Source organism: Cynocephalus volans, chromosome 1 (genome assembly GCF_027409185.1).
Source record: "Cynocephalus volans isolate mCynVol1 chromosome 1, mCynVol1.pri, whole genome shotgun sequence".
Lineage (NCBI taxonomy): Eukaryota > Metazoa > Chordata > Mammalia > Dermoptera > Cynocephalidae > Cynocephalus > Cynocephalus volans.
Window position 1 is genome coordinate 121292265 of NC_084460.1, and position 24987 is coordinate 121317251.

At 40.0% G+C, this 24987-nt stretch overlaps 1 protein-coding gene across 6 annotated transcripts in view; it reads right to left on the reverse strand.

Moving 5' to 3' along the window:
* Positions 1-24987, reverse strand: part of KALRN (kalirin RhoGEF kinase) — a 621231-nt gene that overhangs the window by 260958 nt on the left and 335286 nt on the right. For all 6 annotated transcript variants that reach the window (XM_063076707.1, XM_063076704.1, XM_063076720.1 and 3 more), the window contains exons 12-14: positions 18459-18667; positions 14959-15133; positions 3722-3917 (exon numbers count right to left, since the gene is read on the reverse strand). In XM_063076707.1, coding sequence (XP_062932777.1) covers positions 3722-3917; positions 14959-15133; positions 18459-18667 — 580 coding nt within the window. The remainder of the gene's footprint in view (positions 1-3721; positions 3918-14958; positions 15134-18458; positions 18668-24987) is intronic.

The window sequence follows — 24987 nt, forward strand, 5'->3', positions numbered from 1 at the left end:
TGATTATATTTCATACTCATATTTTGGCACAATTGGATCCTGATTAGTTGTGCTAAAATGAGTATAAAATATAACAGTTGTCAAGCTTCATTGAGCCCTTTCCATGCTCACATGTCACACATTGCATCCTCACAATGACCCTATGTGGTAGGTATTTGTATGATCACCATTCTTCAGAGGAAGGGGAGGCTTAGAGAGATTGGACAACATGCTCAAGGACACCCAGGTAATATGAGGTGGCTGGGAATTCAACCCAGGATTTCCCCTTATATTTATACTCTAACCTTTATGCTCAAGGAGAAAAGTGATCCCCACAAAACTTTATTTATTTATTTTTAAATGCTGAAGCTGGGTTCTTCTCAGGCACAGTAAATTTTAAGCATCGCAGCCGCAGACTTCAAATTTTTTTCACTTAAAAACCATGCATAAAGAGAGAACTTAATGCTTTGATTAAAACACAAAAGCAACATATCCATAGGATGCACAGCTCTTGTCTTACTCCTAAAGTCAAGGGTAACAGCCAGGTGGCCAGACTTCATTGGAGAGAAGACCTATGGCACAGCCAGTGAGGGCGATAAGGCTGAATTATGGAAAGTGAGAACTGGAGGGGACTACAGGAATCAAGGCCCACTTGCCACACTAGACAGAAGAAACCAAGGTCTAAACAGAAAGAAAAGAGACTTCCAAAGTCAGAATGTTTGCTAGAACTCTCTCCAGCAAAACATACCACCTCCCAACTTGAGGCTCAAACAGGTAATGCCATAGTGGGGAAAGAACAATGAGCAAGTTAAGAAACTGTTCCTATTTACTTCTATTCCTAAGGTTGATGTTGACTTAAGCAAAGGCTTTTGCTTTGGTTAGAACTGTTAGCACACCAGAGAGATTTAGTAGAACCTGGCTCAATGTTATAAACTTCAAACTTGAAAATAAGCATATGGAAACTCCATAGTTCCATTTACTACTATAAAATCAAAGCATAAGCCCTCAATTAATTTAGCATAGAGGACTAAATACCAACAAAGATCTTAATTTTGCTAACTGTCTAAGACAATTTATTTTACCTTTAGTCCACATATAGCTCATTAGATAGACATTGTGAGTGCCCAAGCCATTTACTGCCTCAGTCCTGTGTCTCCAAAGTCCTGCATTCCTTGGCCATCAGTAGGGTGAGGCCCACCATGGGTCCAACCCTCACTCCCACCCTCCAGCTCTGGTGTAATTTTGCCCTCCCCTTCTCAAACCCTAGAGATGAGCTAGATGCCTCCTCTGCAGGACAAGGCATTCAGCCACAAATGGAATGAGCTTTCCTGAAACCCCTGGATTCATGCCCTTTGAAGCCTCATGGGTTATGCCAGACTGCATAGCTAGGTGTGGTAGGAGCAGGCAACAGCCAGCCTCAGCAGACAGGGCTGAAGAAGCCAATTAAATCTCTTTGACAAAGCTCATTTCTAGAACAGGATATTGTGGGGGCAGGCAGCTCACCCGCCTGGGGGTGTTTTCACCCTCTCAGCCCTCATCATTTAGGTGGACACCAAGCACAGCCAACCCCCAGTCACAAGCAGTCCTCAGAGAGAGCCAACTTCCAGCAGTCTTTCTGTTACCATGGATACTTGGCTCTTGGGACAGAGGTTAGCTTGCCCAAGGTCATGTCAGCACCCTGGTAACAAGTGCTGCAGGTTTCCAGGTAGACACAGCTCTTTCTCCTGCTAGACACATCAATTCTGAAGGATGAAGGGTGAGCATTCTTGCATCACTCCTCTGCCCAGCCTCTCTCCTAGCTAGGCACTGAGTCTGCGTTCTCTCATGGTTTCCAGTCTTGTCTGGATAACCAGCTACAGTGAGCACTGTGCAGGTAAGTCCTAGGGCTAAACCCTGAGTCCAGATAAGTTTCTCAATCACAGAGAAAGGATTACAGTTTCCCACTTTCCCTAATAAGACCCTGAAAAGGTACAGTCTAGAAGTGTCCTAGAAGCACTGCTTCACAAACTTTAATATATATATGATTTACCTGCAGATTTTGTTAACATGAAGATTCACATTTACAAGTCTAACATAAAGCCAGTGATTCTGCATTTCTAACCAGCTCCCGAGTGATGCCAAGTCTGCTGGTCCAGGGCCCACACTGAGTAGCAAGGTCCTAGATCAGGTGCACCAGAATCAACTGGAGGGCTTATTGAAGCACAGACTGCTGGGCTCCACCCCAGAAACTGATATGATAGATTCTAGGAAAGGGTCCTTGAACTTGCATTTCAAACAAGTTCTCAGGTGATGCTGACACTACTGATTTTTCTTCAGTGTGACACCACACTTTCAGAGCCACGAGTAGGTCATTCTATAGATGACAGCTGTTATGATTTAATTATCGTGATAAAAAGCAGTGGTTCTCAGCCCTGGCAGCACAGTTGAATCTCCTGAGAAGCTTTTTGCTATTGCCCAGGTCCCATTCGATGGTAATTTAATCAGAATATCAGGGCATGGGGTCAGAGCATTGTCATTTTTTAAAAAATCCCCAGAAAGACTACAAGGTAAGTGGGCCATCCTGGGGCAGTGTGGAGCACGGGCTGCATACCTGTAACCAGGACTGGTTCTCAGAGGCAGTCTGGTCACAACACGAATGAAAATTCAAGTAAGATTATGCTGACAAAAGTGAACAGAATTTACTAGACTGACCCTCTTTTGGTTAGAAGTGAAGTTCCTTTGAATGCTGGTATTTACTCTTTCAGGTCATCAGAAGAAACACAGTACCCTAAAGTTCAGCATGATTGCTAAGGTCCCCTTGACAATTTCATGATTTTAATTAACATCCTTCATCATCAGCAGACACATGGCCCAACTGTGTTTTAAAGAGTTGATAGCCTCAGCTCCTGTCTGCTTCATCCCGGAGAGTAAGGACCAAGAGCCAACAAGGACCTGGTGGGAGGGCAATGGGATGGGTTGGGTGGTAGGAGACTTGGGTTCCAGCAGTCCACTGGTACTGGACCAGAAAAGTGACTTCTTTTCTTCTGGGCTAGTTGTACTCGGGGGTCACTATGGCTCTCTCCAGGTCTAACATCAAGGGCTGTTTTGGAGAGAGGTAGGTTTAACAGAAAGGGCTCATGTGATTGTTGGATAAATTTTGAATAAATCTTGAGCAGGAAAAGAAGTTAAATATGGGAAATTCAGCCATGTTTTTCTGAGAAGTTATAAAATTATATGATCTTGCCATAAATTTTTATCAGCACTGCTTACAGTCACTCACAGACCACTGATAAAAAATTGAAGACTCTGAGAAGCATGAGCAGGAGATGAGACAGCCTGCAAGTGGAGGACAGTGCAGGAGAATGTGTGTTGGGGGTTGCTAGGGAGAGTGGAGGTGGAGTAGGAGACAGCTACACTTTAGAATACAATTTGCATGGATGTCTGACTGCTTTTGATTTGTTTGTCCAGGCCACCATTTTTTAAAAATCTGTGCTAATTTCCATCATTGGTTCTCCCATTCTCCCCATAGCACCAGAAGACCCTGGCTCTATTCCCATCTTTACCACAGCCTCACTAGGCAACCTTGGACAATCTATTTCAGCTCTCATGGCTTCAGCTGCTTCTTTAAAATGGGGGTAAAAATCTCTATTCTTTGCACCTGTGGGGATACAATGAATAAACAAAATGGAAGTGCTCACGGGCGGCAAGCTGGCACTCTTGTTTTCATCATTTCCAGGCCAGGAGAACGAGGGAGATCGCCTACCTGAGGCCTGGACCTCCATAATGTACTGGTGCAGGTCTTGGCCCTGCTGGATGACCTCAAAGGTCATGTTGTTCATGGCTAGCTTGCGCTCTGTGTGGCGCTGCAGCCGCTGCTCTGCCAGAGTCAGATCCTCTGTGTTGAAGTCATTCATCTGCCGCAGCAAGTCTTCATTCCAGGCATCTAACTCTGCTGTCACCTGTGAGGGAACCACTATCATGAGTACAAGCTCGCTGGGTCCACCAGAGACTGCTAGGTTGATGCCCACCGATTCCAACCCAACCCTCAGATGAGTCTCTGCTTCACATCTCTTTGACCCTTAGACGATATTTAAGCAACATTGTCATGCACCCACATATACTCATACATGGCTTTAAAACTGTTTTCTGTTTCTGTGTCTATAGCAACAGCAAACAAACAGCAGCAAATGTTTATATCATGAATTATGGTTTATAAGGTTTTTTCATACCCCTTCCCATTAGATCCTCACGATGACCCTGTGAGGCAGGCATGGTGGAGATGTCCAGGTCCACTTATAGAAGATAAGCTGGCAGACAGATAGAGTGATTTACCCAAAATCCTCTCTCCTAGAGAGGGGCAAAGCAAAGCTGACATAGCTCAGTTCTTCAACTGACAACAAAGACTTTGTCCACTATCCCACAACTGGGGCTCTAAAAAACTTTGTAACTGGAAATGTCCTCAGAAATTAAGTAGTGTGTCTACTTCAGAAACAAACACTGTGGAATAGAGAAGCCCAGGGAATGGCTCAAGGTTACACAATCAGTTAAAGAGCTGGTGTACATAAAACCTGCGGGTCCTGATGTGGTTCCTATGTTCCATCATGCAGGATTCTCTCCCTCTATTTCAAAGGCTGATACGTGGAAATAGTAACTAAACAAGGTTGTAAATCTATAGCAGACCTCTAGAAATTCAAGCAGATTAAAATCAGTTGAAAGGCATTAATAGTTCTAATGAAGACCGAAGCATGTAATGAATGGAAACAGTGCCCTAATATGAACTTGCTAATTGCTTATTACTCTATACCTTAACTCACATGACTTCACCTGGTCTACTCTCAGTCCTCTGCAAATAGAGACTAAATTCTACACTTCCTTTACAACCTCTATAATCATCCACAGAGTAGGAACTCAGAAGTTGTGACTTAGATAATAAGGCCATCTATGTGAATCAAAATTAATACTTTTTAAAACATGGTTTTCAGATCCCTTATCTCATGCAACCCCCACAACGGCTCTGTGAAGGCAACAGCATGGGTACAAGGGTACTTCAAAAAGTTCATGGAAAGATTTTTGCATTATCTTTCAATCCTAATTTTCCACGAACTTTCTGAAATACCTTCATACTGCCATCCTCTTTTTCCAAGGAGAGGAAATGAAAGTCTTACTCCAGTTCACACATTTGCAGTACAACCAGGCAGTCTAAGCACATATTCCTGGGAGCTGGCTTGGTGGTTTTTATTATGCCAGTCTCATCCCAGCTAGCATGTGGCATAACCTTCCCAGTTACCAAACTTGAGCAGCACCAGGAACAAAGGGAAATAGAAGACCAGACGGAGGCTACTGGAAAGGCACTCGTGTGTCCTGTGCTGGGTCCATGCACACCGGGATGGAAAAGCCAAGCAGTCCTGCAGAGGGGACTGTTGTCTGGGTCACAGGATTCCTCTTTTTGTCTAACAGTAAGACCTTTCTTCAAGCAAAACAGAAACAGATGAAAGTATAGTTGCTCTCTTTGAAACAGAAATGGGGGAACTGTAAAAATACCACCCTCACTGTCCTAGGTTCTCACTTCATGCCCCCACGTCTTCTCAGGTCAACTCAGGGATCCACTAAGCTCAGCAGGAAAAACCAGTATCTACTTATCATGGGGAGTCCTTGGGGGATCTGGGAACCAGCAGGTTGGCAAGTAAAACCGGTTTTTGTTGTAGCCCCATCTTTCAAAAGTACTTTATTATCTAACTAGAGAAAGGGGTTAAACTGAGGAGAATAAGAAAGCCATTTTATAAGAAATAATTTATAGGATAAATAGGCCTTTATAGTCTTTATAGGACTATGTCTATAAATATCTTTCTCCTTCTTGTATTTTAAAAATTGAAGTATAATTTACATATAATAAAATAGACATTTGAAACATTCAGTTCTATGAATCTTGACAATTTTATATGCCCGTGTAGCTAACCATCACCAAAACCAAAATACAGAATCTTTCCATCACCTTAGGGAGTCTACTCATGCCCCTTTATAGTCAGTTCCTGCCCCCTCAACCCCCAACCAGGTACCACTTTCTCATTTCTACCATCATAGATGTGGTTTTGTCTGTTCTTGGATTTCATGTGAATGAAATCACGTGGTTTTTTTTAACGCCTGGCTTCTTTTGTTCAACATTTTGTTGTATTTAAGATTCATCCATGTTGTGGTGTGTATCAGTAGTTCATTCCTTGCTACAGCTGAGTAGTATTCCACTGTATAGATATACCACAATTTGTTTATCCATTTTCCCACTGATTAGCTTTTGGGTTGTTTGCAGTGTTTGTTCATTACGAATAAGGCTGACATGAAAGTTCTCATACAAGTCTTTCTGTGGACATAGGTTTTCATTGCTCTCAAGTAATTATCTATGAGTGGAATTGAAGGGTCATAGGACAGGTGTATGTTTAACTTTATAAGAAACTGTCAGAGTTTTTCAAAGTGATTTTAACATTTTACATTCTCAATAGCAATATATTAAATTTCCAGTTGCTCTACATCCATACCATCATTTGGCATTATCAGTCTTTTTAATTTTAGCCATGCCAGTGGATGTGAAGTGATATCTCATTATGGTTTTAAGCTGTATTTCCCTGATGACTAAGGATGGTAAGCACATTTTCATATGCTTATTGGCCATTTGTATATCTACTTTTATAAAGTGTCCTTTTGAGTCTATTGCTCATCTTTTAGAAACTTGGCTAATTATCTTTTGATTGTAGATATGAAGAGTTCTAAATATATTCTGGATATAAGTCCTTCATCAGATAATATATTGAAAAAAGCTCAACCCACAATTTTCAGTCCGTCTCCTTGCCTACTACGAACTAAGGGAAATTAGAATAAAACTAAGACAACAAGTATGAAAGGATGAGCCTGTCTTTTCTTTCAATTTTATCTTTTGTTTTGTTTCTATGAAACTGAGTCTACGAAGGATCTGTTTGCTGCAGAAGACCCCAGAAGGGGCCCCGAGGCCAGGAACCTGCAGAGTGGAAAGCGTCGAGGGTCCTGGTGAGAGAGGCAGAGTAGGATTGAGACAGTGAGGCTCAGAGGTCTGGTATCTTGGGAATTTGAATCTAAACAGAATGTGAAATATGTCCAGAATTCTATATCTGGTGTTTCTATATTCTCTCCTCTTCCCCTTCCTCCACTCTCATCACCAAACACCCCTCTTGGCTCTGGTGACCTGTCTCCCTCACTCTCCTGAATTAATTGGAGTGTTAGGATATGATGACCTCTTTTAGAGATACATTGGCAATATTTCTTTTCTAACAATTGCCTACTCTAGAGACACAGCAATAAGGGAAATCAGAAAAGGAGCTTTAGAAAGGGTAAAATGCAGTGGGAAATGAAAGCCCAAGAATTTCCTGCTAGATGAGATTCACTGAATCTAATATTCTGCTGCCAAAAATTGACCCATGGGAGCTGGTTTAGCAGCCACCTTGCGCCCTCTTCTCAGGGAGGCCTCTCCATTGGCTTCTCCCATTTTCTGGGTCTTCCTCAGTATTTATGTGTAGAGAAGACTTTAGCCCCTCTTCCCCAAATGTTTTTATTCTGTACCTGCCTGAATCAAAACTCACCTGCTCCTTTTCTTCCCATTTCCTATGGTCGATTTCCATTAACTTAGCTCTTCATTATTACCTGCAAAGTTGGAAATCTCACCATGTAGTCCTTTACTTCAGATCCTTTTTAGATGCTGATAATAATCATGATGATGGTGATATGTTGAAAAAGACCTTTTACCTTGTATTGTACATTTACTATGGGATAGACAGTGCGTTAATCATTTGACTAACTTTCCTTTATTTAATCCTCTACTAGCTCTAGAAGAGAACAAAAGCACAAGTCAGATAGCTTTTCCTGTGGCCTCAGAGCTGGTGGTGGCAGAGCCAAGCTTTCAACTACTAAGTCCGGTGCTCTTAACCACAGTGTTACAGCAATAAGTTTGCTCCAAGAATTGATTTCTGAGGATATCCTTCTTTTTATTATTTGAGAAGTACCAGTTTTACTCTTCCTGTTTTCTTCTTAAAAAACAAAACAACAAAGACCCCTCAGTTTTCCTCACTTCAAATGAACCTTTTAAATTAATGATGTATTCTTTGACAAGATCAGTAAATTAATTGTGTGTTTGTGGCCTTACATAAACACCAGGCATAATTTACTCTTGCAAGAAAACGCATTGCCTTCCACTAGTATGGTATTTTTGTTTGTTTGTTCTTTTTTTTTTTTTTTTTTTCTTTTTAATTGACTCTGTCAGATTGCTTAGTATAAAGATAATGATAACCTATCTAGAATTCTCTGGTTCCCCAGTGGCCTTTTCATGGATAGAAGACACATCTGCAATCTGGTACTGGGGTGTAAACAGAGGGACTAAGGCTGCAGCAGACAGAAGTGTGACCTGCTCCCTGCATAGGCAGGTCCTCTGAATGGCAAGAGCAGAAGCCTTTGGTTGCCACAGCAGGTGCTCTTCCTGAACACTCAGGGATCTCCTAATATGACTCTAGCAAATTAGGAGAGAAACAATGGGGAAGAATAAGATGAGATGTTTAACTGCTTAAAATCTGGAAGTAAATATACTCACACATATATAAGAGAATGTATTGTGAATAACAACAACAATACTGACTATAATGTATTAAGCACTGATTAAGTGCTAGGAACTTTGCTAAAAACATTGTAGGTGTTAACTCATTAAATTCTCACAACAACTGTATGGGCTGGGAAATATTATCTCATCCCCATTTCTCAGATGCGAAAACTGAGGCTTCAAGAGCATAAGTAACTTGCCTAAGGTCACACAATTTGTAAAGCTGGTGAAACACGTTTCAAACCAAACCTAAGCAGTCTAATTCAAAATTCTTCCCACTTGATCACAGCAATACTGCCTCTCAGCAAAGGTGATAATATATTTAATCAACACTACATACGTTCCATATATTAAGGTTCAATCTCATTCCAACTAACTTGGCATTTCATTGTGATGGGATGCTACTGACATGCATGGGCTGTCAATTGCAAAAAGAACACCCTTCTGTTTTATGATGTCATTATTTTTATCAAGATGAGAAAAGTAGAAGCTAAATATTCTCTACTGGCCTACGAGTGCTGACTGATAGGAAAAGACATACTGTAGCTGAAGAGTCATCTCATTGCATAGGAAGAGCTATTTTATTTATAATGTGTTGATGTAGGTTACCACTGTGAAATGAAAATAAACTAAATTATCACAGTCATTTACAATTCTTGTTGAATACAGGGTTAAGTTCTTTCCTGTGAATCAAATTTAAAAAGGATGAGATTGGTGAATTCTAAAACAGATTATTTTAAAGTTATCATAGCACTTCCCTCTGTTCTAGAAATATGTATAATCTGTATGAAGAGTTAAAATATTTATTTATATAGCTATATAAAGACCTTTGGGGATACTGCAAGGATTTTCTAGAAAAGCAAAAGGACTTGGGAGTAATGAGTCTGCTCAGTAGTTTTTAATTTTTTTTTTTAGTAGTTTTTAATTTTTGCAAAATAATATAAGAACATATTGCGAAATGCTGTAATTGATGAGTTCCAATGTTCAATTACTTAATTTCTATTCCAATTGGATAATTTGGATAATTGGATAATTTTTATGGCCATTTCATTTTCTTTTCTTCACTATCATCACAATTAAAACTGTGGTATTTGATATAATCATGACTTTGTCATTTAATAGGGTTGAAAGGGATCTTGAGTAGTAATTTTGTGCATGCCTTTGCCTCTTATTGATCTGAGACTTCTGGAGCTCTATTCCATTTTCAAAAAATCTCCCCTTTTTTTGAAGAGCTCTCACAACATATATTGTTCACCCATTCTAATACCTACCAATGCTTGAGTGTTGGGATCTTTTTTTCCCACGTAAGCTAAATACCTAGTGCTGTAGCTTACATCTGCTCCCTTCTACTGCATCTTTACCAGAAAGAAGGAGCAGAGAGAGTATGAATCTTGATAATGTCACCTGAGTCAGGCCCACAGCCCCAGACTTACCTCATTACAGAGTGATCTAACAGTTTTCATCAGGGATCTTTGATAATTTACTAAAAACAGGTGACTTGACAGAAAACTAAAGCTGTGTGAATAATCCTGATTAGAAAAAAAAAAAGATGGTAGGGAAAATCTCCCAATGAGTCTGAAATTAATTTGACAAAAGGTCTAGAAGGGACTATCAAATATATATTTTGTGAGGAATTTGGTTTACTTCATTGTATTTATTCCAGATTTCCTCCTCAAAGGATCTGGGGTACATTTAGAAAATGCTACCATGATCACTAGAAAGAATCCACAAAGATGATGTCAGAACTTATTTTCTTTATCTTGATATAGTTACTGTGTTGGTGGATTTGGCATGTTACAAACATGGAGAACAGCAAGGCTTTGCAGAGCCTTACTTTGTTTCTATGGAAGAAAAAGTGATGAAATTGGACTAATGATGGTGCCTTTAGGTGATTCACAGCCGATGGTGACCGTGCAGGCTGATGGCTGTGTCAGTGGAGAACCTCCGCTGAAGCTCCATAGGGTCCTGCCTGCCCCGGCCAATATTGCAAACAGCCATAGCATTGATAGTGATAATGAACTAAATATAAATCTATTTTCATAGGCTGAAGAACTGTGCAAAAAATAAAAATAAAAGAGTAACATCTGAGATGGAAAATATAAAAACTGACATTCAAGTTTTTTTAAAAAGTCAGTGTGTGGGAAGCACTTACTTGAAAAAACAAACAGGGGCTTTTAAGTGAGCAAAGCCTGGACAAGACAGGTGATAAAGTCACTGCAAAGGCACCTATCTCCTGGGCTGCACCAGGAAAGTCCCAGTGTCTTCAACATGACATGTGCAATGTGGGTGCATGTGAGCCCCTTCAGCAGGAGGTGACAACAGGAGTTAGTGAGGGTGACCATGCCCTATTCAGAAAGAGGTGAATAAAGTGGGGATATGCACCATAGAGAAGGGCTGACAACAAAGAGAAATAGTCACAGAAATTTTAGAGTCAGAGGGGACTACAGAAATAAGTCAATCACATGGTTTTTCAGATAAAGGAAAAGAGGCTTATGATAAACATTTTCAAATATTTATAAGGCTTCCAAATAAAAGAGGGAACAGATTTGTTCTGGGTTGTTTGTTTTCTAGAGAGCAGAACAAGGGCCAAAGTGTAAAAGGTGGAGATTTTGGCTCAACACATTAGGGAGATCCTGAGCTCCCTCTTTTCTCCCCGCTCTCCTATGCCCCCCAACTTCTGGGCTCTGGAGATATTCTGGTAGAGGTGGGTGATGTCCTCCAGGGATGGAACCACAACTTCTAATAAAAAAAGCTAAACTTTACCCAAAGGGTGTATTGAGTTTCAAAATTTTTAGCCAGTAATAAAACATTTTTATAACTTATAAAAAAATAATAAATATGCATATGTAGGGGGTTGCAAGTTCAAAAATATTTCATTGAAAGAGTGTGTAATTTTAAAATTTTGCAGACCACTGGCCTATTGTTTCTAATACTTCTTATTTCTTTCTGATCACTCTAGTGGTAGAAAACTTGGAAATGCAAGAAAGCATCAAAAACAAGGAAAAAATCACCTATATTATTATCATCACAAAATAAACATTATTAGAATTTTGTGAAGTGTCTCTTCTATCAAAACCAGTTCATATAAATGTCTTTCATAGAGGCAGGCTGAACCTTCAGGAAAAAAACTTCATAGAACATCATGTTCCATCATAGATCACTTTATCTAGTCTCTAGAAAGTCCAAGAAGATATGTCAGGAATGCAACTGCAGTCCTGTTTTTGAACATCTGTCCAACAAATCTGGGATAAGTTTCACTTTAAGTGGAAATGCCCTATGATCTCATTCCAGGTTATAATGTGGGAGCCATATACACCGTTATTATTCAGTAAAAGGAGACCAGTGCAGCAACTCACGTGCTATCCTAATTTTTAAATTAATGAGCTCATCTCAGCCATCAGTGATATGGTTAAGGAGCCACACTTAGATTTCCTAGATGTCAGGGTAGCAGGCCTGCTCTGGTTCTCAGTAATCCCTGGGAATTCAGAGTATGTTCATCAAATGCCTTCCTTTAGGAAAGGAACCACAGTTGTAGGTTCTGCAATCACATATCCTGCACTGGCTTATGTCAGCTCTGACACACCTCTCATTTCAGAAACCATTCTTAGTTTCACACTCTGAAGCTTTTCTAGAATTTTGCTCTTCATCTCCACAGTGACACATAGTTGGTATTTGAAAAATCATCACCCTCAAAAATAACATCTGACAATCTGACTTGAAGCAGAGTATTTCCACAGGTTTGGAGGATTTCCATTTCTAAGATAATACGCATTTTCCCCAAACTTTGAACCTCCCCCAAAATGGGGAACAAGATCCCTCTAAAACCTGGATGTCACAGCCTACCCCAAAGAATGCAGAATCAAATCAATATTTTTATCTCCCTTGTTTTAGTAGGCCGTCACATCATCCCCCCACTTTTGCTCTATTACATACCAAGTTGTCCAAGTTGTTATGCAGTATTTGGGGAGGGAAGGGAATTTTTAATTGCAAGTCCTGCAATTAAAATATATAGTTCCTCCACTCCGATATTTAAATAGAATCCAATTTTAAAGTATTTGAGTTACACACATATTTTTTAAAGGATATTTTCTGCACATGCTTTGGATTGTTTTTCAGGACAGAACTGGATTTACCCAGATCACTACAGGCAAATACACCCTACTGATGCCCCCAGCTGATGTCAGGGGTGCAGTCCATGTCAAAGTGAAGTTAACTGACCCATTCTAGAACTAAACCAGCAACTCTAACCTCTCAACCACAGCCATCTAATCAAATAATCTGAACTCTCGGATTGTTTCCTCCCCCCTAAGCATTTTTTTATATGGACCTGGAATGACAGGACAGTAAGGAAAGAAAACAACAGCAAAATCACCACACCAGCTAACATCATTTCCCCTTGTATATATTTACTCCTGGTAGGCAAAATGGAGCTAAGAAAGAACTGTGAGAGTGCCTGGGGCCTACATTTTAACGCAACTATTGACTTTTGTGAGTCTCACTCCCAGTTACTAAAGACTGATGACTCACACCCTTTCTCTCTCCTCCCTCTAGTACTTTTGTCATCCCATGTTTAAGAAGTTCACCACATTTATTCTTCACTGCATGTCAATATCTTTATTTTACCACTGGCATTTTAATTGTTCATTCAAAATATGTTTTAATACTTGCCACCTGAAATCCTTTTGAGTTTAGATTCAAAATAAATGAAATATATGGCATCAGTTGGAAGGCTATTAAGATCTAGATTTAAAGACTGATCTTTCCCTTTGTTCCAGAGACTGTCCAGGAAGCACCTTTTAGAACAAGAAATCCTTAAGCAACAAATTACAAGGGCTCCCAGGGAGGCAGGTGTAGAGGTGTGCTTATGAGAAGAGAAAGATCATAAAAAAGTAAGCAATAGGAAGATGATTACCTTTAGGATTGCTTTTCTTTTACATTTCAGATTCTCAATATAAACATTTTTGGTCCTAGGACTGAAGAAAAGGGCAGCTGTTGCCAAGACAGTCTTCTAGTCCTGAGCTGGATTAGGATTGTGATATTGGAGATTTCAACAGTAAAAAATAATCATTTTTCTCTAAGAGGGGAGAGTATGGGTGCTGAGGAAAGATGACTAGCTCCAGTAATAATCCTTATGTTCCCATAACATCTGTGTTTATTTTTATTTGTAAGCAGGTACTTCAAAAAGTTCATGGAAAAGTAGAATTAAAAGATAACCTAATCTTTTAAAATAAAATAATCTTTCCATGAACTTTTTGAAATACCCTCATATATATATATTTGTGTGTGTGTGTATATATATATATATCTCACTGAATTATTATTATTTTTACTTGTTTGTCTTCCTTACCAGTCTGACTTTAAGGGCAGGAACTGTATCTCTTATTTTTAACATTGTATTTGATATAAAATAGGCAATCAAATGTTTTCCAAATAAATTTCATAAAATAAATTATTTGTTTTGGGGAAAAAAAAATCATTTTCCTTCCAGACCAGTTTCATGGAAACTTCTATAGATATTGTTGGGAAGATCAATCGCAGAAACCCAGCAGCTCTAACTTGAGGGAGATAGCTGGAATGCAAAACAAAGTTAGAAAGAAATGGTGGATGGAGAATGGCTTTCCCTCCTACCATACCAGTCAGGAGCAAAGAGAGGACAGTGCCTTTAATTTAACTCTTTACCATTCCTGAAAAAGAAAAAGTACTTATATGTTGGATACTCTTCATAGCCCAGAAACCCTATTGGCCTGGCTTTAGTTACTGTTTCAAAGAAGAAAATAATAAGAGGTAGATATTTTGTGGGGCAGACATTGTTAAATGGTATCATAAAGGGGACATAAATAAACCAGAACATATGATTCTGACCTTCCAAAAATGAACCAAAGAGTCTATGAAATGAAACAACAAATGGCCTTGGCATAGACTTACTTTCTTAATAGGCAGAAATCAAACTGAAGATACAGGGCACCCTTCCTGGCTTCTTGGCTGCTGTGACTTCATCTAATCCCTGATCTATATTCACGAGCTGAGGAGGCCACATAATTTTAACACCTACCCACTCATGAAGCTACTGAACTCAATTACTCTACTTTGGCGACTAAACAACCAATTCCATGGTCTTTCAGGAACCAAAGTACCAAGTAAGAGTCAATGAACAGCAACAAAAAACTTCAGTGAAGTAATCCAACGACAGAAAGTACGACAGAGGGGCTCTGCTTGGCGATGGGATGAGAGGGACTGGAAGGAATGTATCATCATGCAATGTGAATTTCTTGAGTTCTAAAAGGGCATCCTGGATGCATACCCCCCTCTAATTCCCTGGGACAGTGCTGTTGGTCAGGAAGCACTCTCCTCGCCCCATGCCCAGCTCCCCTCCTGCCCCCCACCGCTACCTCAATGGTATACTGCTCAAAGATGCGCAGCTGCAGGAAGATGTCCAGCTTGATCTTCCGCTCATGGAACAGCTCCTCCATCTGCACCTGGGCGTCGTCTAGCTGCTGCAGGACCGACTCGATGTGGCTGATGGAGCTACTGTGGGGCGTCTTGTTGTTGGACACAGCTGAGTCCCTGTGGCAGAGCAGGGAGAGAAGGAAGGGAGGGGGAGGCCTTGCCATGTTAAAACTGACTGAGGAGGAGGGGGGCCTTCCTCACCTGAGCAAGGTGAATATGAATTAGTTGAGTTATTCAATTAACAAATATTTATCAAACTCCTACTGTGAGCTTGACACTAGGGGACCCAAAGATATATGCATCCTCTTTTAGGTTCACAACTCTGTATTTCCAAGACTAGCTGCTCTCCTATTCCTCAGACAGCACTGTGAAAGGGATCAAATGAAATAATGCATGGGAAAGGGATCAACAAAGCATAAAATATTAGAGAAATGGAACAGTTCTATGCACATGTGTAGCTTAACAGGTACAGTTTTAGTACACAGGTGTACACATATCACTATACATCGAGTGTAGACAAATTAAAGGCATAAAGAAAAAAAAAACCCTCCTAGTTTTACCACACAGGGTTGTTAAAATAAGATGACATCATGGCAGCCAAAACTATTCATCCACTTTACACTGCAATATCAAAGCTATGGGCTGGTGTTATTAAAGAGGCTTCAAGCTGTAGTTAGGAAAGCATGGCATCTAGGATCTGCAAACCTGGATTAGGTCTCTCCTCTGACATATATGGGCTGGTGGCACTAGGAAATCACCTCCCTGAGCCCCAACTGCTTCATCTGTAAAGTAGACCTAATAATCCCTGCCCTATTTCACAGTTTGCTGTTAACTAAGACAGTGCATGTGAACTGTGACCAGTAACATGCTGTATAAATGATTATTAACCCTGAAAGGACAGACGTAAAGTGTCAAGTACTGACTGGGGCGCAGGCTCAACTTGGGAGAGTAAAGGCTAGATCATAGAAGGATGGGACGACCAACAAAGGTTTCAAAGAGGATGAGTTTTCATTTGGGGGCTTGAAGAAACAGATGAACAGTCAGGTCGATGGCACAGGGTGTGTGCTTTCTGAGCAGCGAGAGTCTATACAAAAGTAGTGTAGGGAGGGAGGGGTGACACATGGAGAGGGAAACCAAGAGATAAACAAATTGACTTTCTCAGAGAAATGAGGTAGAAGTGAAGCTTCCAAAGAGATCATTATAATAGGAGAACTATGGAGGTTAAGAATTTTAGATTTTACAGGGTCTTGAGCAAGCTAGAGTCCAAAAACCTGAAATAAACTGGTACATTCATTATCTTGCGACATCTTGGTTTCTTATACAATTTAAGAAGTCAGGGGACAAAAAGAAAATCATTAGTTTTGAACGGTCTCAGCAAGCTTTTTGAAAGCCAGGTACTTTTAGCCTGTGTTTGTCTCAGAAGAAGAAGGCATCTGAGCTTGCACTGTTTTGGAAGACAGCATAAGGCCAGTTTGTCAAGCACCTCTGTCCTTATCATTTGGAGCTCCCAATTCCTACCTCCTCACCCAGGCCTGTTGGGGCACAAAACAAGCACAGTTTCTACCTACTATAGCACAGACACCCCCAGTCATGAAAAGTACATAAGAGATGTACTCAGTACAATCCATTTTTGAGGACTTTGCTGCTGGGAGGATATGATTGTTCTCTCTGACTGCTCCTCTCAGTCTCTCTCCATCACACAGCTTCCAGAAGGAAGAGAATGATTTCCAATCATTTTGTACAGCATTTATGTCAGTGTCACACTCACTAGGAATCCTAGACAGAGATGATGCAAAAACCACCTTAGGTGCTCCAGCGATAAGTGTCAGAAGAATCATGGAGACCCACAGAAGATGTGCTTCAGGTGTGTGTGAGGCATCCTGCCAATGTACATTAAGTACCATTTACTTTTTTTTCTCTTAGACTGGCCTAGACATCAGGGAGCAGAGCCGAAGCCAGAGTCAGGCTAGTGGAGGAACGAATAGTCACTCCTGGCTTTTGGTCACATGCTTATGGTACTTTGCAAAATCCATGGAACTTAAACTTGTAGAACAGGCATCACCCACATGCTGCCTTCACTGTCACCAAGTGCCTTATGCCCTCAGGCACTGTGCAAGGTTGGCAGTTGACAGGAACAAGTGGCCTCTGCGTAGGCCCATCTCCACAGAGAGGGAAGCCTGCCAAGCTTGTGGAAAGTATTTGAAGAGATAACACGAAGCCATCACATCCTAGAGCTGACAGAGCTCCTAGAGTGAACCCTTAATTACACAAGTAGCTGAGGCCCAGAGAAGTTAAGTAACTGCCCACTATTTAGAATTTCCTTCAGAAGCAAATGACAGTGGAGTTTCCTAGGTAGGCAGACAAAACTGTCATATATTATATATTCATGAAGATGAACTGGGGGAAGAAGGGAAGGAGGCTGTCTTGTTAGTATGCAATAGGAGGACTCAGAACATCTCATGTGCATATTTAGAATAGAAATTATTAATTTCCAACAGAAAAACAAGCCAGGGACTTCTAAAGGTGATTTTTCATTGTTCATTTAATTGGATGACTGGTATTGGGGGGAAAAGCCCTCTCCAATTGAAGTAATTTCCTTAGGCCCCAGGGTTGGTTAGGGACTTGTTGATGATATTATTTCTGTCTTGAGCTGGCAGAAGTCCCAGCATTCAGTGAGTGTGGTAAAGGAACAAGTCCCTGAGGGAAGGCATAATTAGCACCATCAAATCCTATTCATATAGTGCCTGGGCATGGGCTAGCTGCTGAGGGCTTGCTCAAGGCCTCATGACACTCTGTCTGAGGAGCTGGTACCCTTGACAGAGGCAGGGAACTAGATATGGATGCCAACAGACAAGAGGCAATGGTTAGGTAATTCTAAACAAATACACAGGATCTTCCTTCTTAGTTATGTTTGTTTAGTTTGATATAAAGGGAGTTTTATTTTCTAGGCAGCAAGGAATGGAGGAAAGGCTATAAGTGGGTAATGGAGAGCTGGATGGAGCAACATCACACATTCTCTACAGCTACAAAATGGCTCTGTTTTGCTGATGGGGGCACTAGAATTCAGAGTTCAGCCCAAGACACACATGCCAGATAACACTACATTCCATAATGTCTATTTCTGCACATGACCAAATATGCCATAATTCTTAATGAAGATGTTATTTATTTTTTTGATGAATTTTGTTAATTTTTGTTGTGTTTGTGTTATTGATTGCTGAATAACATTTTGAATGACAAGTAATGCTTTGAAACATTAAAGCTCTTCCATTTACTATTTCATTCTAGACTCAAGCTGGGTATGGTGCAGTCATTTTTATATCTTACAGATGAAGTAAACACAAGACCACAAAGCAGGCTGTGGCTGAGTCAAGACTGGGACATGACTTATCTCACATCTAGCCCGAGGCACTTCCCACCAGAAAGCACTGCCCATGCTGACCTGGCCTCGCTGGGCTCCCCCAGGGAGGGAGGCGCTGACCTGAGCTGCTGGATAAGGTCTTCGCCTTCCTTGATGACATTGAGTGTAGCATCCAGAGTGGCAGTCTGCTGCTGCTGGAACTGCTTGATCAGTTCCTGGACTGCATCCACGGAGTCTGCACAGACATCCTCCAGCATCTCCTTCTGAAGGTCTTCCATCCATGTCCACAACTGAGGGGGGAGAGAGCAGAGACTCCATTCAGGGCAGACTGGAGAAGCCAGGGATGGAAGGGAGGGCAAGAAAGCTGGGCTGGAGTCACCCAACCTACCCTCAACCAGTCAATGCAATGTCAGACTGTCCTTCTCATCAGCACACCTATGAGTCAGTTTGTGTTTGTATATTTATATTCATTACCCGTCTTTGCCAAGTTTACTCCATTAGTGTTGGCATTCCCTAAGGACAGAAACCACCTTTGGCTTAATTTCCTTGTGGTTCAGGGAAACCTGAAGATGTGCTCTTAGAGCAAAGAGGTCACTCATCTTTGAGAGACTAGGAAGAACAGAAGACTAGAACAGACTAGTATTGTTTTATATTTCAGAAAGGAGGAAAGGGAGGGGTCTGTGCACTTCCTCCAGGTAGACAGACATTGATTCCTAGAAACTTACCATGGTATTACAAATATGCAAAAAAGAATGAGGTTCTCAGCAAGAACCAAATGAAGATTTGCTTGGTTGGCTAGAAAGGTGAATGCTAAAGATGTAGTGTATCTTAATCTCAATAGAAGTATGAGACATTTCCTCATGGTATTCAAGATGATGATATGTAACCAGGACGATATGACTGGTCAACTTTAAAAGAGCTAAGTAGAGTGTTTTGAACAGAATGAGCACTGGAAATGATGAGGAGCTGAATGGAATTATTGAAAACTGATTAATTTATAGTTCTTCATACTAAAAATAGGTTTCCAGTGGCCTGCCACAAGGCTCCACTTTTGACTACTCTTACTGAGTATTTTCATAAATGATTAAGAGGAATATAAGTCTTGTGTGTGCTTTGAAACCATGAGTCTTCACCTGGCTAGTAGAAAAGATAAGCTCAGGGCTCTACCAGGAAGCCAGTAGAGAGAGAAAATTGATAGATGGAGTTAGAGTAGATTTTGGCCCCTGATTCTCCCATAATTTGTGGTGCCTTTGAACAATCACTATACCCTTTGATCTCCATGACTTCATGTGTAAAATAAGCTGTAGGAAAGCATGAAATAAAATGGTTAGTTAATTTCTGGTTCAAACATCTTTAAGTCTTCCATGTTAAAACACAGTAAATATCCACCTCAAGAATAGTATTTCATCTAGGTGGTTCTCAATATGGTAGATCACAGTATGGCCTTTGCAGTAAGGGATAAAGGGGGGTATTCTTTGTTCTTTATATAGGAGAAGCCCTAGATGTGCAGAAGAGGCTGGGTTAACAAGAAGATTAATAAGTCTCAAAAGTAGTGAGTAAAGAAGTTATAAAGAATGTCCTTCTGGTATCAGTGAGTAACCTCTTGAGCCAGAGTTTCCTGATCTACAAAATGGGAAGAGTAAGATTTGCCCTGCTCACTTTAAAGACTACGAGGATTGAATAACTGAATTAGTATTAATGCTTCAAATAAACTTACAGCATTATTAAGAAGCCTAGAGAATTGTGCTGATTGCTTTAGAAAATGCAAATTATTATTATTCAGTGTCCCTGTCATTTATCAGCTTGAAAATCTGGTTATAATTGGTTCAGTTTATTTCTTTGCAAATAAGTATTTCATTATAAAAACACAAATTTTCCAGACCATATAAGCTGTGATACATGTTCCTACAATATGAATGTACTTATTTCAAATCAGTATAAAACCAGAAGTTCAGGATATTGGTCACTATAGCTTAATGTCACTCTCTAGCTGTAGTTTTGTCTAGAGAAAAACCATTTACCCAATATGCTGAAGTCTTTGGTTAAGAGATGACGGACTCTCTTAAAAATTATTGTACAGAGAGGCAATATAACATAGTGGTTTAGAGTTTCAACCTAGTTCTAACCATGTATTATTAGCTTAACCTTTGGTAAGTTACCTACCCTCTCTGCACCTTGGTTTTCCTTACCAGTAAACAATAATAACAACAGTTTATATTACATAATAATAAGGGGATAATAATAGCAGTTACCCCTTAGAGTTGTTGTAAAGACTACAAATAAGTTGATATGTTTGCGTATACACAAATAAGTGAGATGCTTGTGCATCTATCTCTCTCACTTATTGAGAGTGGCTGATGTATAGTCAGTGCTATATAAGTGATAGCTATTGTTACATTTAAAGATATTTTTGATGCTAGCCACCTCCAGTTCCTGCTAGAAGGCAGAGGAAGTTTGAAGTACTCCTTCATTCAGGAGTTGGTAGAAGATCAACACTGGCATCGGTCCTTCAAGATACCAGAATGAGTTGGGTCTCTTCTCTAATTCTGAAACTTTGTCCTAGGATATTTGAGAAAAGCTAAAGACTAGAAAGTTTAGATATTTCTGGAAAAAAAAAAAAACTTAAAGAGAGATGGAAGTGGACATGAAATAGGTGATTTAAGAGAAGATTAATAAACTCTAAGTCTCAACAGAGGACAGGCACTGGGAAGGCATTGAGACTGAAGACTAGAGTAAGGCCAGGACTCACTGTGACAAGAATGAAAGAGGAAAGAGGCTTTGGGTACCTTAAGGACGTTATTTTATTTAAAATAATGTTGTTCTCAGTGCCACCCTTGAGCTAATTTAATGGCTTCATAGCTTGGTCGTTTTTATTTGTCTGTTTGTTTTGGTTTTGTTGTTGTTGTCGTCGTTACTGTTTTTAATAGAAACCTGAACACCTCTGGTGCAGGTCTAGGACAGAAAGTCAGCATCTTTCCCCTCTGAAGAAGCCCACCATGACTCATGACACTCCCTCCTCCTGGTGTCATGCAGCTAAATTGTATGGACAAAGACAAAAATTGCCAAATGAAAATGAAGTGTCAGCTTTGTAAACATAAAGCTTCTGGAGAAAGACTTCTCAGTATTACTAGAGAAGTGTGTCCTCCCCCAAAATATTCTTTGATTAGTAAATTGAAACATGTCTCAGATTTCTGTTCATATATTTTACCATATCATAAAAAATGTCTTGTCTGAGGTAGAGTTAGAACCTACTGTTAAGGAAAATCAGCTAAAAGAGAAAAAAGTACAGCGCTAGATGCAGCTCTGTCCGGTGGTTACCAGCCCGATAGGAAAGGAAGGGAGCCTCTCTACCTTCAGGAGGATAAAACATCAAATAAAAATTGCTAGTGATTCAAAGAGAATTTGACTCAGAGATAGGGAAAGGGGTTGCAGCACTGGAGACAAAGGGTTAGTGACATCTTTCTCTATTTTTCCATCTGTTGAAAGACAACAGCAACAAAAGAGAGGGATAGGAGTTCTTGGGTGGAACTGAAATTTACTGGGGATAATTCTTGATTCTGCCCTTGTCTACCTAGCTCTGTAATCTCAGGAAAATTACCTTATTCAATTACTTCATATTTAATATGAAGTGTGTGTGTGTGTGTGTGTGTGTGTGTGTGTGTGTGTGTGTGTGTGTGTGTGGTTTCTGTAGCTTGTCTTCCACCTCTAACATGCTATGGTTTCTCTTCAGAAGTTGATGTAAAGAAGAGGGCACTGATAGAAATGCTTTTCTAAGCTGAAAAATTGCAGGCATGCCTTTGACACCAAGACACCCAAAGTCCAGAAAGTTTAGCACCAGTTTGAGGACAATTGTTAAGATATTATTTAAGACCTGGAATGCTTCAGCAGGGAGTCACTTGAAATCCCATGAGAACCCATGCACACAATCATTGCCTGGTGTCAGGAAACAAATCGCAAGCTCATCATTTTGATTAAGCACCTCTGAGACTTCGTACCATTAAAGTAGGTAGAAATAAACATTGGTATTGCTAAACCATGAGTAAGGGTCAATATTCCATTTCTTAGATTGTAATTTTCCTACAATCTGAATGTCTTATAACCACCAAAAAATTATTAACTATAGTTACTTAACAGTGCTATAGAAGACTAGAACTTATCATTCTCTAGCTGTAAGTTTGTATCCGTCAACCAAACTCTCCCCGTACCCCTCAGACCCTCTCTTTTTTATTAAAATGTAGCTGTACTGTGACCCATCCTTTTAGGGGCCTGTTCTCTGCTTGGCAATGATTACTTGTTCTGTGCTGATACACATGAATACACTTAGATGGCTTTGTGCATTCTTTCTCTTATAAAACACATGCGGTTTTGACCAAAAACCTGTATCTCTAAGACTGGGCCTAATTTGAGAAATTCTAAATTCTTTTTTTTTTTTTTTTTTTTTTAATTTTATTTTGTCGATATACATTGTAGCTGATTATTGCTCCCCGTCACCAAAACCTCCCTCCCTTCTCCCTCCCCCCCAACAATGTCCTTTCTGTTTGCTTGTTGTATCAACTTCAAATAATTGTGGTTGTTATATCTTCTCCCCCCCCCCCCCGGTTTGTGTGTGTGTGTGTGTATGTGTGTGTGTGAATTTATATATTAATTTTTAGCTCCCACCAATAAGTGAGAACATGTGGTATTTCTCTTTCTGTGCCTGACTTGTTTCACTTAATATAATTCTCTCAAGGTCCATCCATGTTGTTGCAAATGGCAGTATTTCATTCGTTTTTATAGCTGAGTAGTATTCCATTGTGTAGATGTACCACATTTTCCGTATCCACTCATCTGATGATGGGCATTTGGGCTGGTTCCAACTCTTGGCTATTGTAAAGAGTGCTGCGATGAACATTGGGGAACAGGTATACCTTCGACTTGATGATTTCCATTCCTCTGGGTATATTCCCAACAGTGGGATGGCTGGGTCGTATGGTAGATCTATTTGCAATTGTTTGAGGAACCTCCATACCATTTTCCATAGAGGCTGCACCATTTTGCAGTCCCACCAACAATGTATGAGAGTTCCTTTTTCTCCGCAGCCTCGCCAGCATTTATCGTTCATAGTCTTTTGGATTTTAGCCATCCTAACTGGGATTAGATGGTATCTCAGTGTGGTTTTGATTTGCATTTCCCGGATGCTGAGTGATGTTGAGCATTTTTTCATATGTCTGTTGGCCATTTGGATATCTTCCTTAGAGAAATGCCTACTTAGCTCTTTTGCCCATTTTTTAATTGGGTTGCTTGTTTTCTTCTTGTAAAGTTGTTTGAGTTCCTTATATATTCTGGATATTAATCCTTTGTCAGATGTGTATTTTGCAAATATTTTCTCCCACTCTGTTGGTTGTCTTTTAACTCTTTTAATTGTTTCTTTTGCTGTGCAGAAGCTTTTTAGTTTGATATAATCCCATTTGTTTATTTTTCCTTTGGTTGTCCGTGCTTTTGGGGTCGTATTCATGAAGTCTGTGCCCAGTCCTATTTCCTGAAGTGTTTCTCCTATGTTTTCTTTAAGAAGTTTTATTGTCTCAGGGTGTATATTTAAATCCTTAATCCATTTTGAGTTGATTTTAGTATACGGTGAGAGGTATGGATCTAGTTTCATTCTCCTGCATATCGATATCCAGTTATCCCAGCACCACTTGCTGAAGAGGCAGTCCCTTCCCCAGTGAATAGGCTTGGTGCCTTTGTCAAAGATCAGATGGCAGTAAGTGTGTGGGTTGATTTCTGGATTCTCTATTCTATTCCATTGGTCAGTGTGTCTGTTTTTATGCCAGTACCATACTGTTTTGGTTATTATAGCTTTGTAGTATAGCTTAAAGTCAGGTAGTGTTATGCCTCCAGCTTTATTTTTTTTGCTGAGCATTGCTTTGGCTATTCGTGGTCTTTTATTGTTCCATATAAATGTCTGAATAGTTTTTTCCATTTCTGAGAAAAATGTCTTTGGAATTTTGATGGGGATTGCATTGAATTTGTATATCACTTTGGGTAGTATGGACATTTTCACTATGTTGATTCTTCCATCCAAGAGCATGGAATATCTTTCCATCTTCTTTTATCCTCTCTAATTTCTCTCAGCAGTGGTTTGTAGTTCTCATTATAGAGATTTTTCACCTCCTTGGTTAACTCAATTCCTAAGTATTTTATTTTTTTGGTGGCTATTGTAAATGGGCAGGCTTTCTTGATTTCTCCTTCTGCATGTTCACTATTGGAGAAAAGAAATGCTACTGATTTTTGTGTGTTGATTTTGTATCCTGCTACTGTGCTGAAATCATTTATCAATTCCAACAGTTTTTTTGTAGAGGTTTTAGGCTCTTCGATATATAGGATCATGTCATCTGCAAACAGGGACAGTTTGACTTCATCTTTTCCAATCTGGATGCCCTTTATTTCCTTCTCTTCTCTGATTGCTCTGGCTAGTACTTCCAACACTATGTTGAATAGGAGTGGTGAGAGTGGGCATCCTTGTCTAGTGCCTGTTCTTAAAGGAAAAGCTTTCAGCTTTTCCCCATTCAGGATGATATTGGCAGTGGGTTTGGCATATATGGCTTTAATTATGTTGAGATACTTTCCCTCT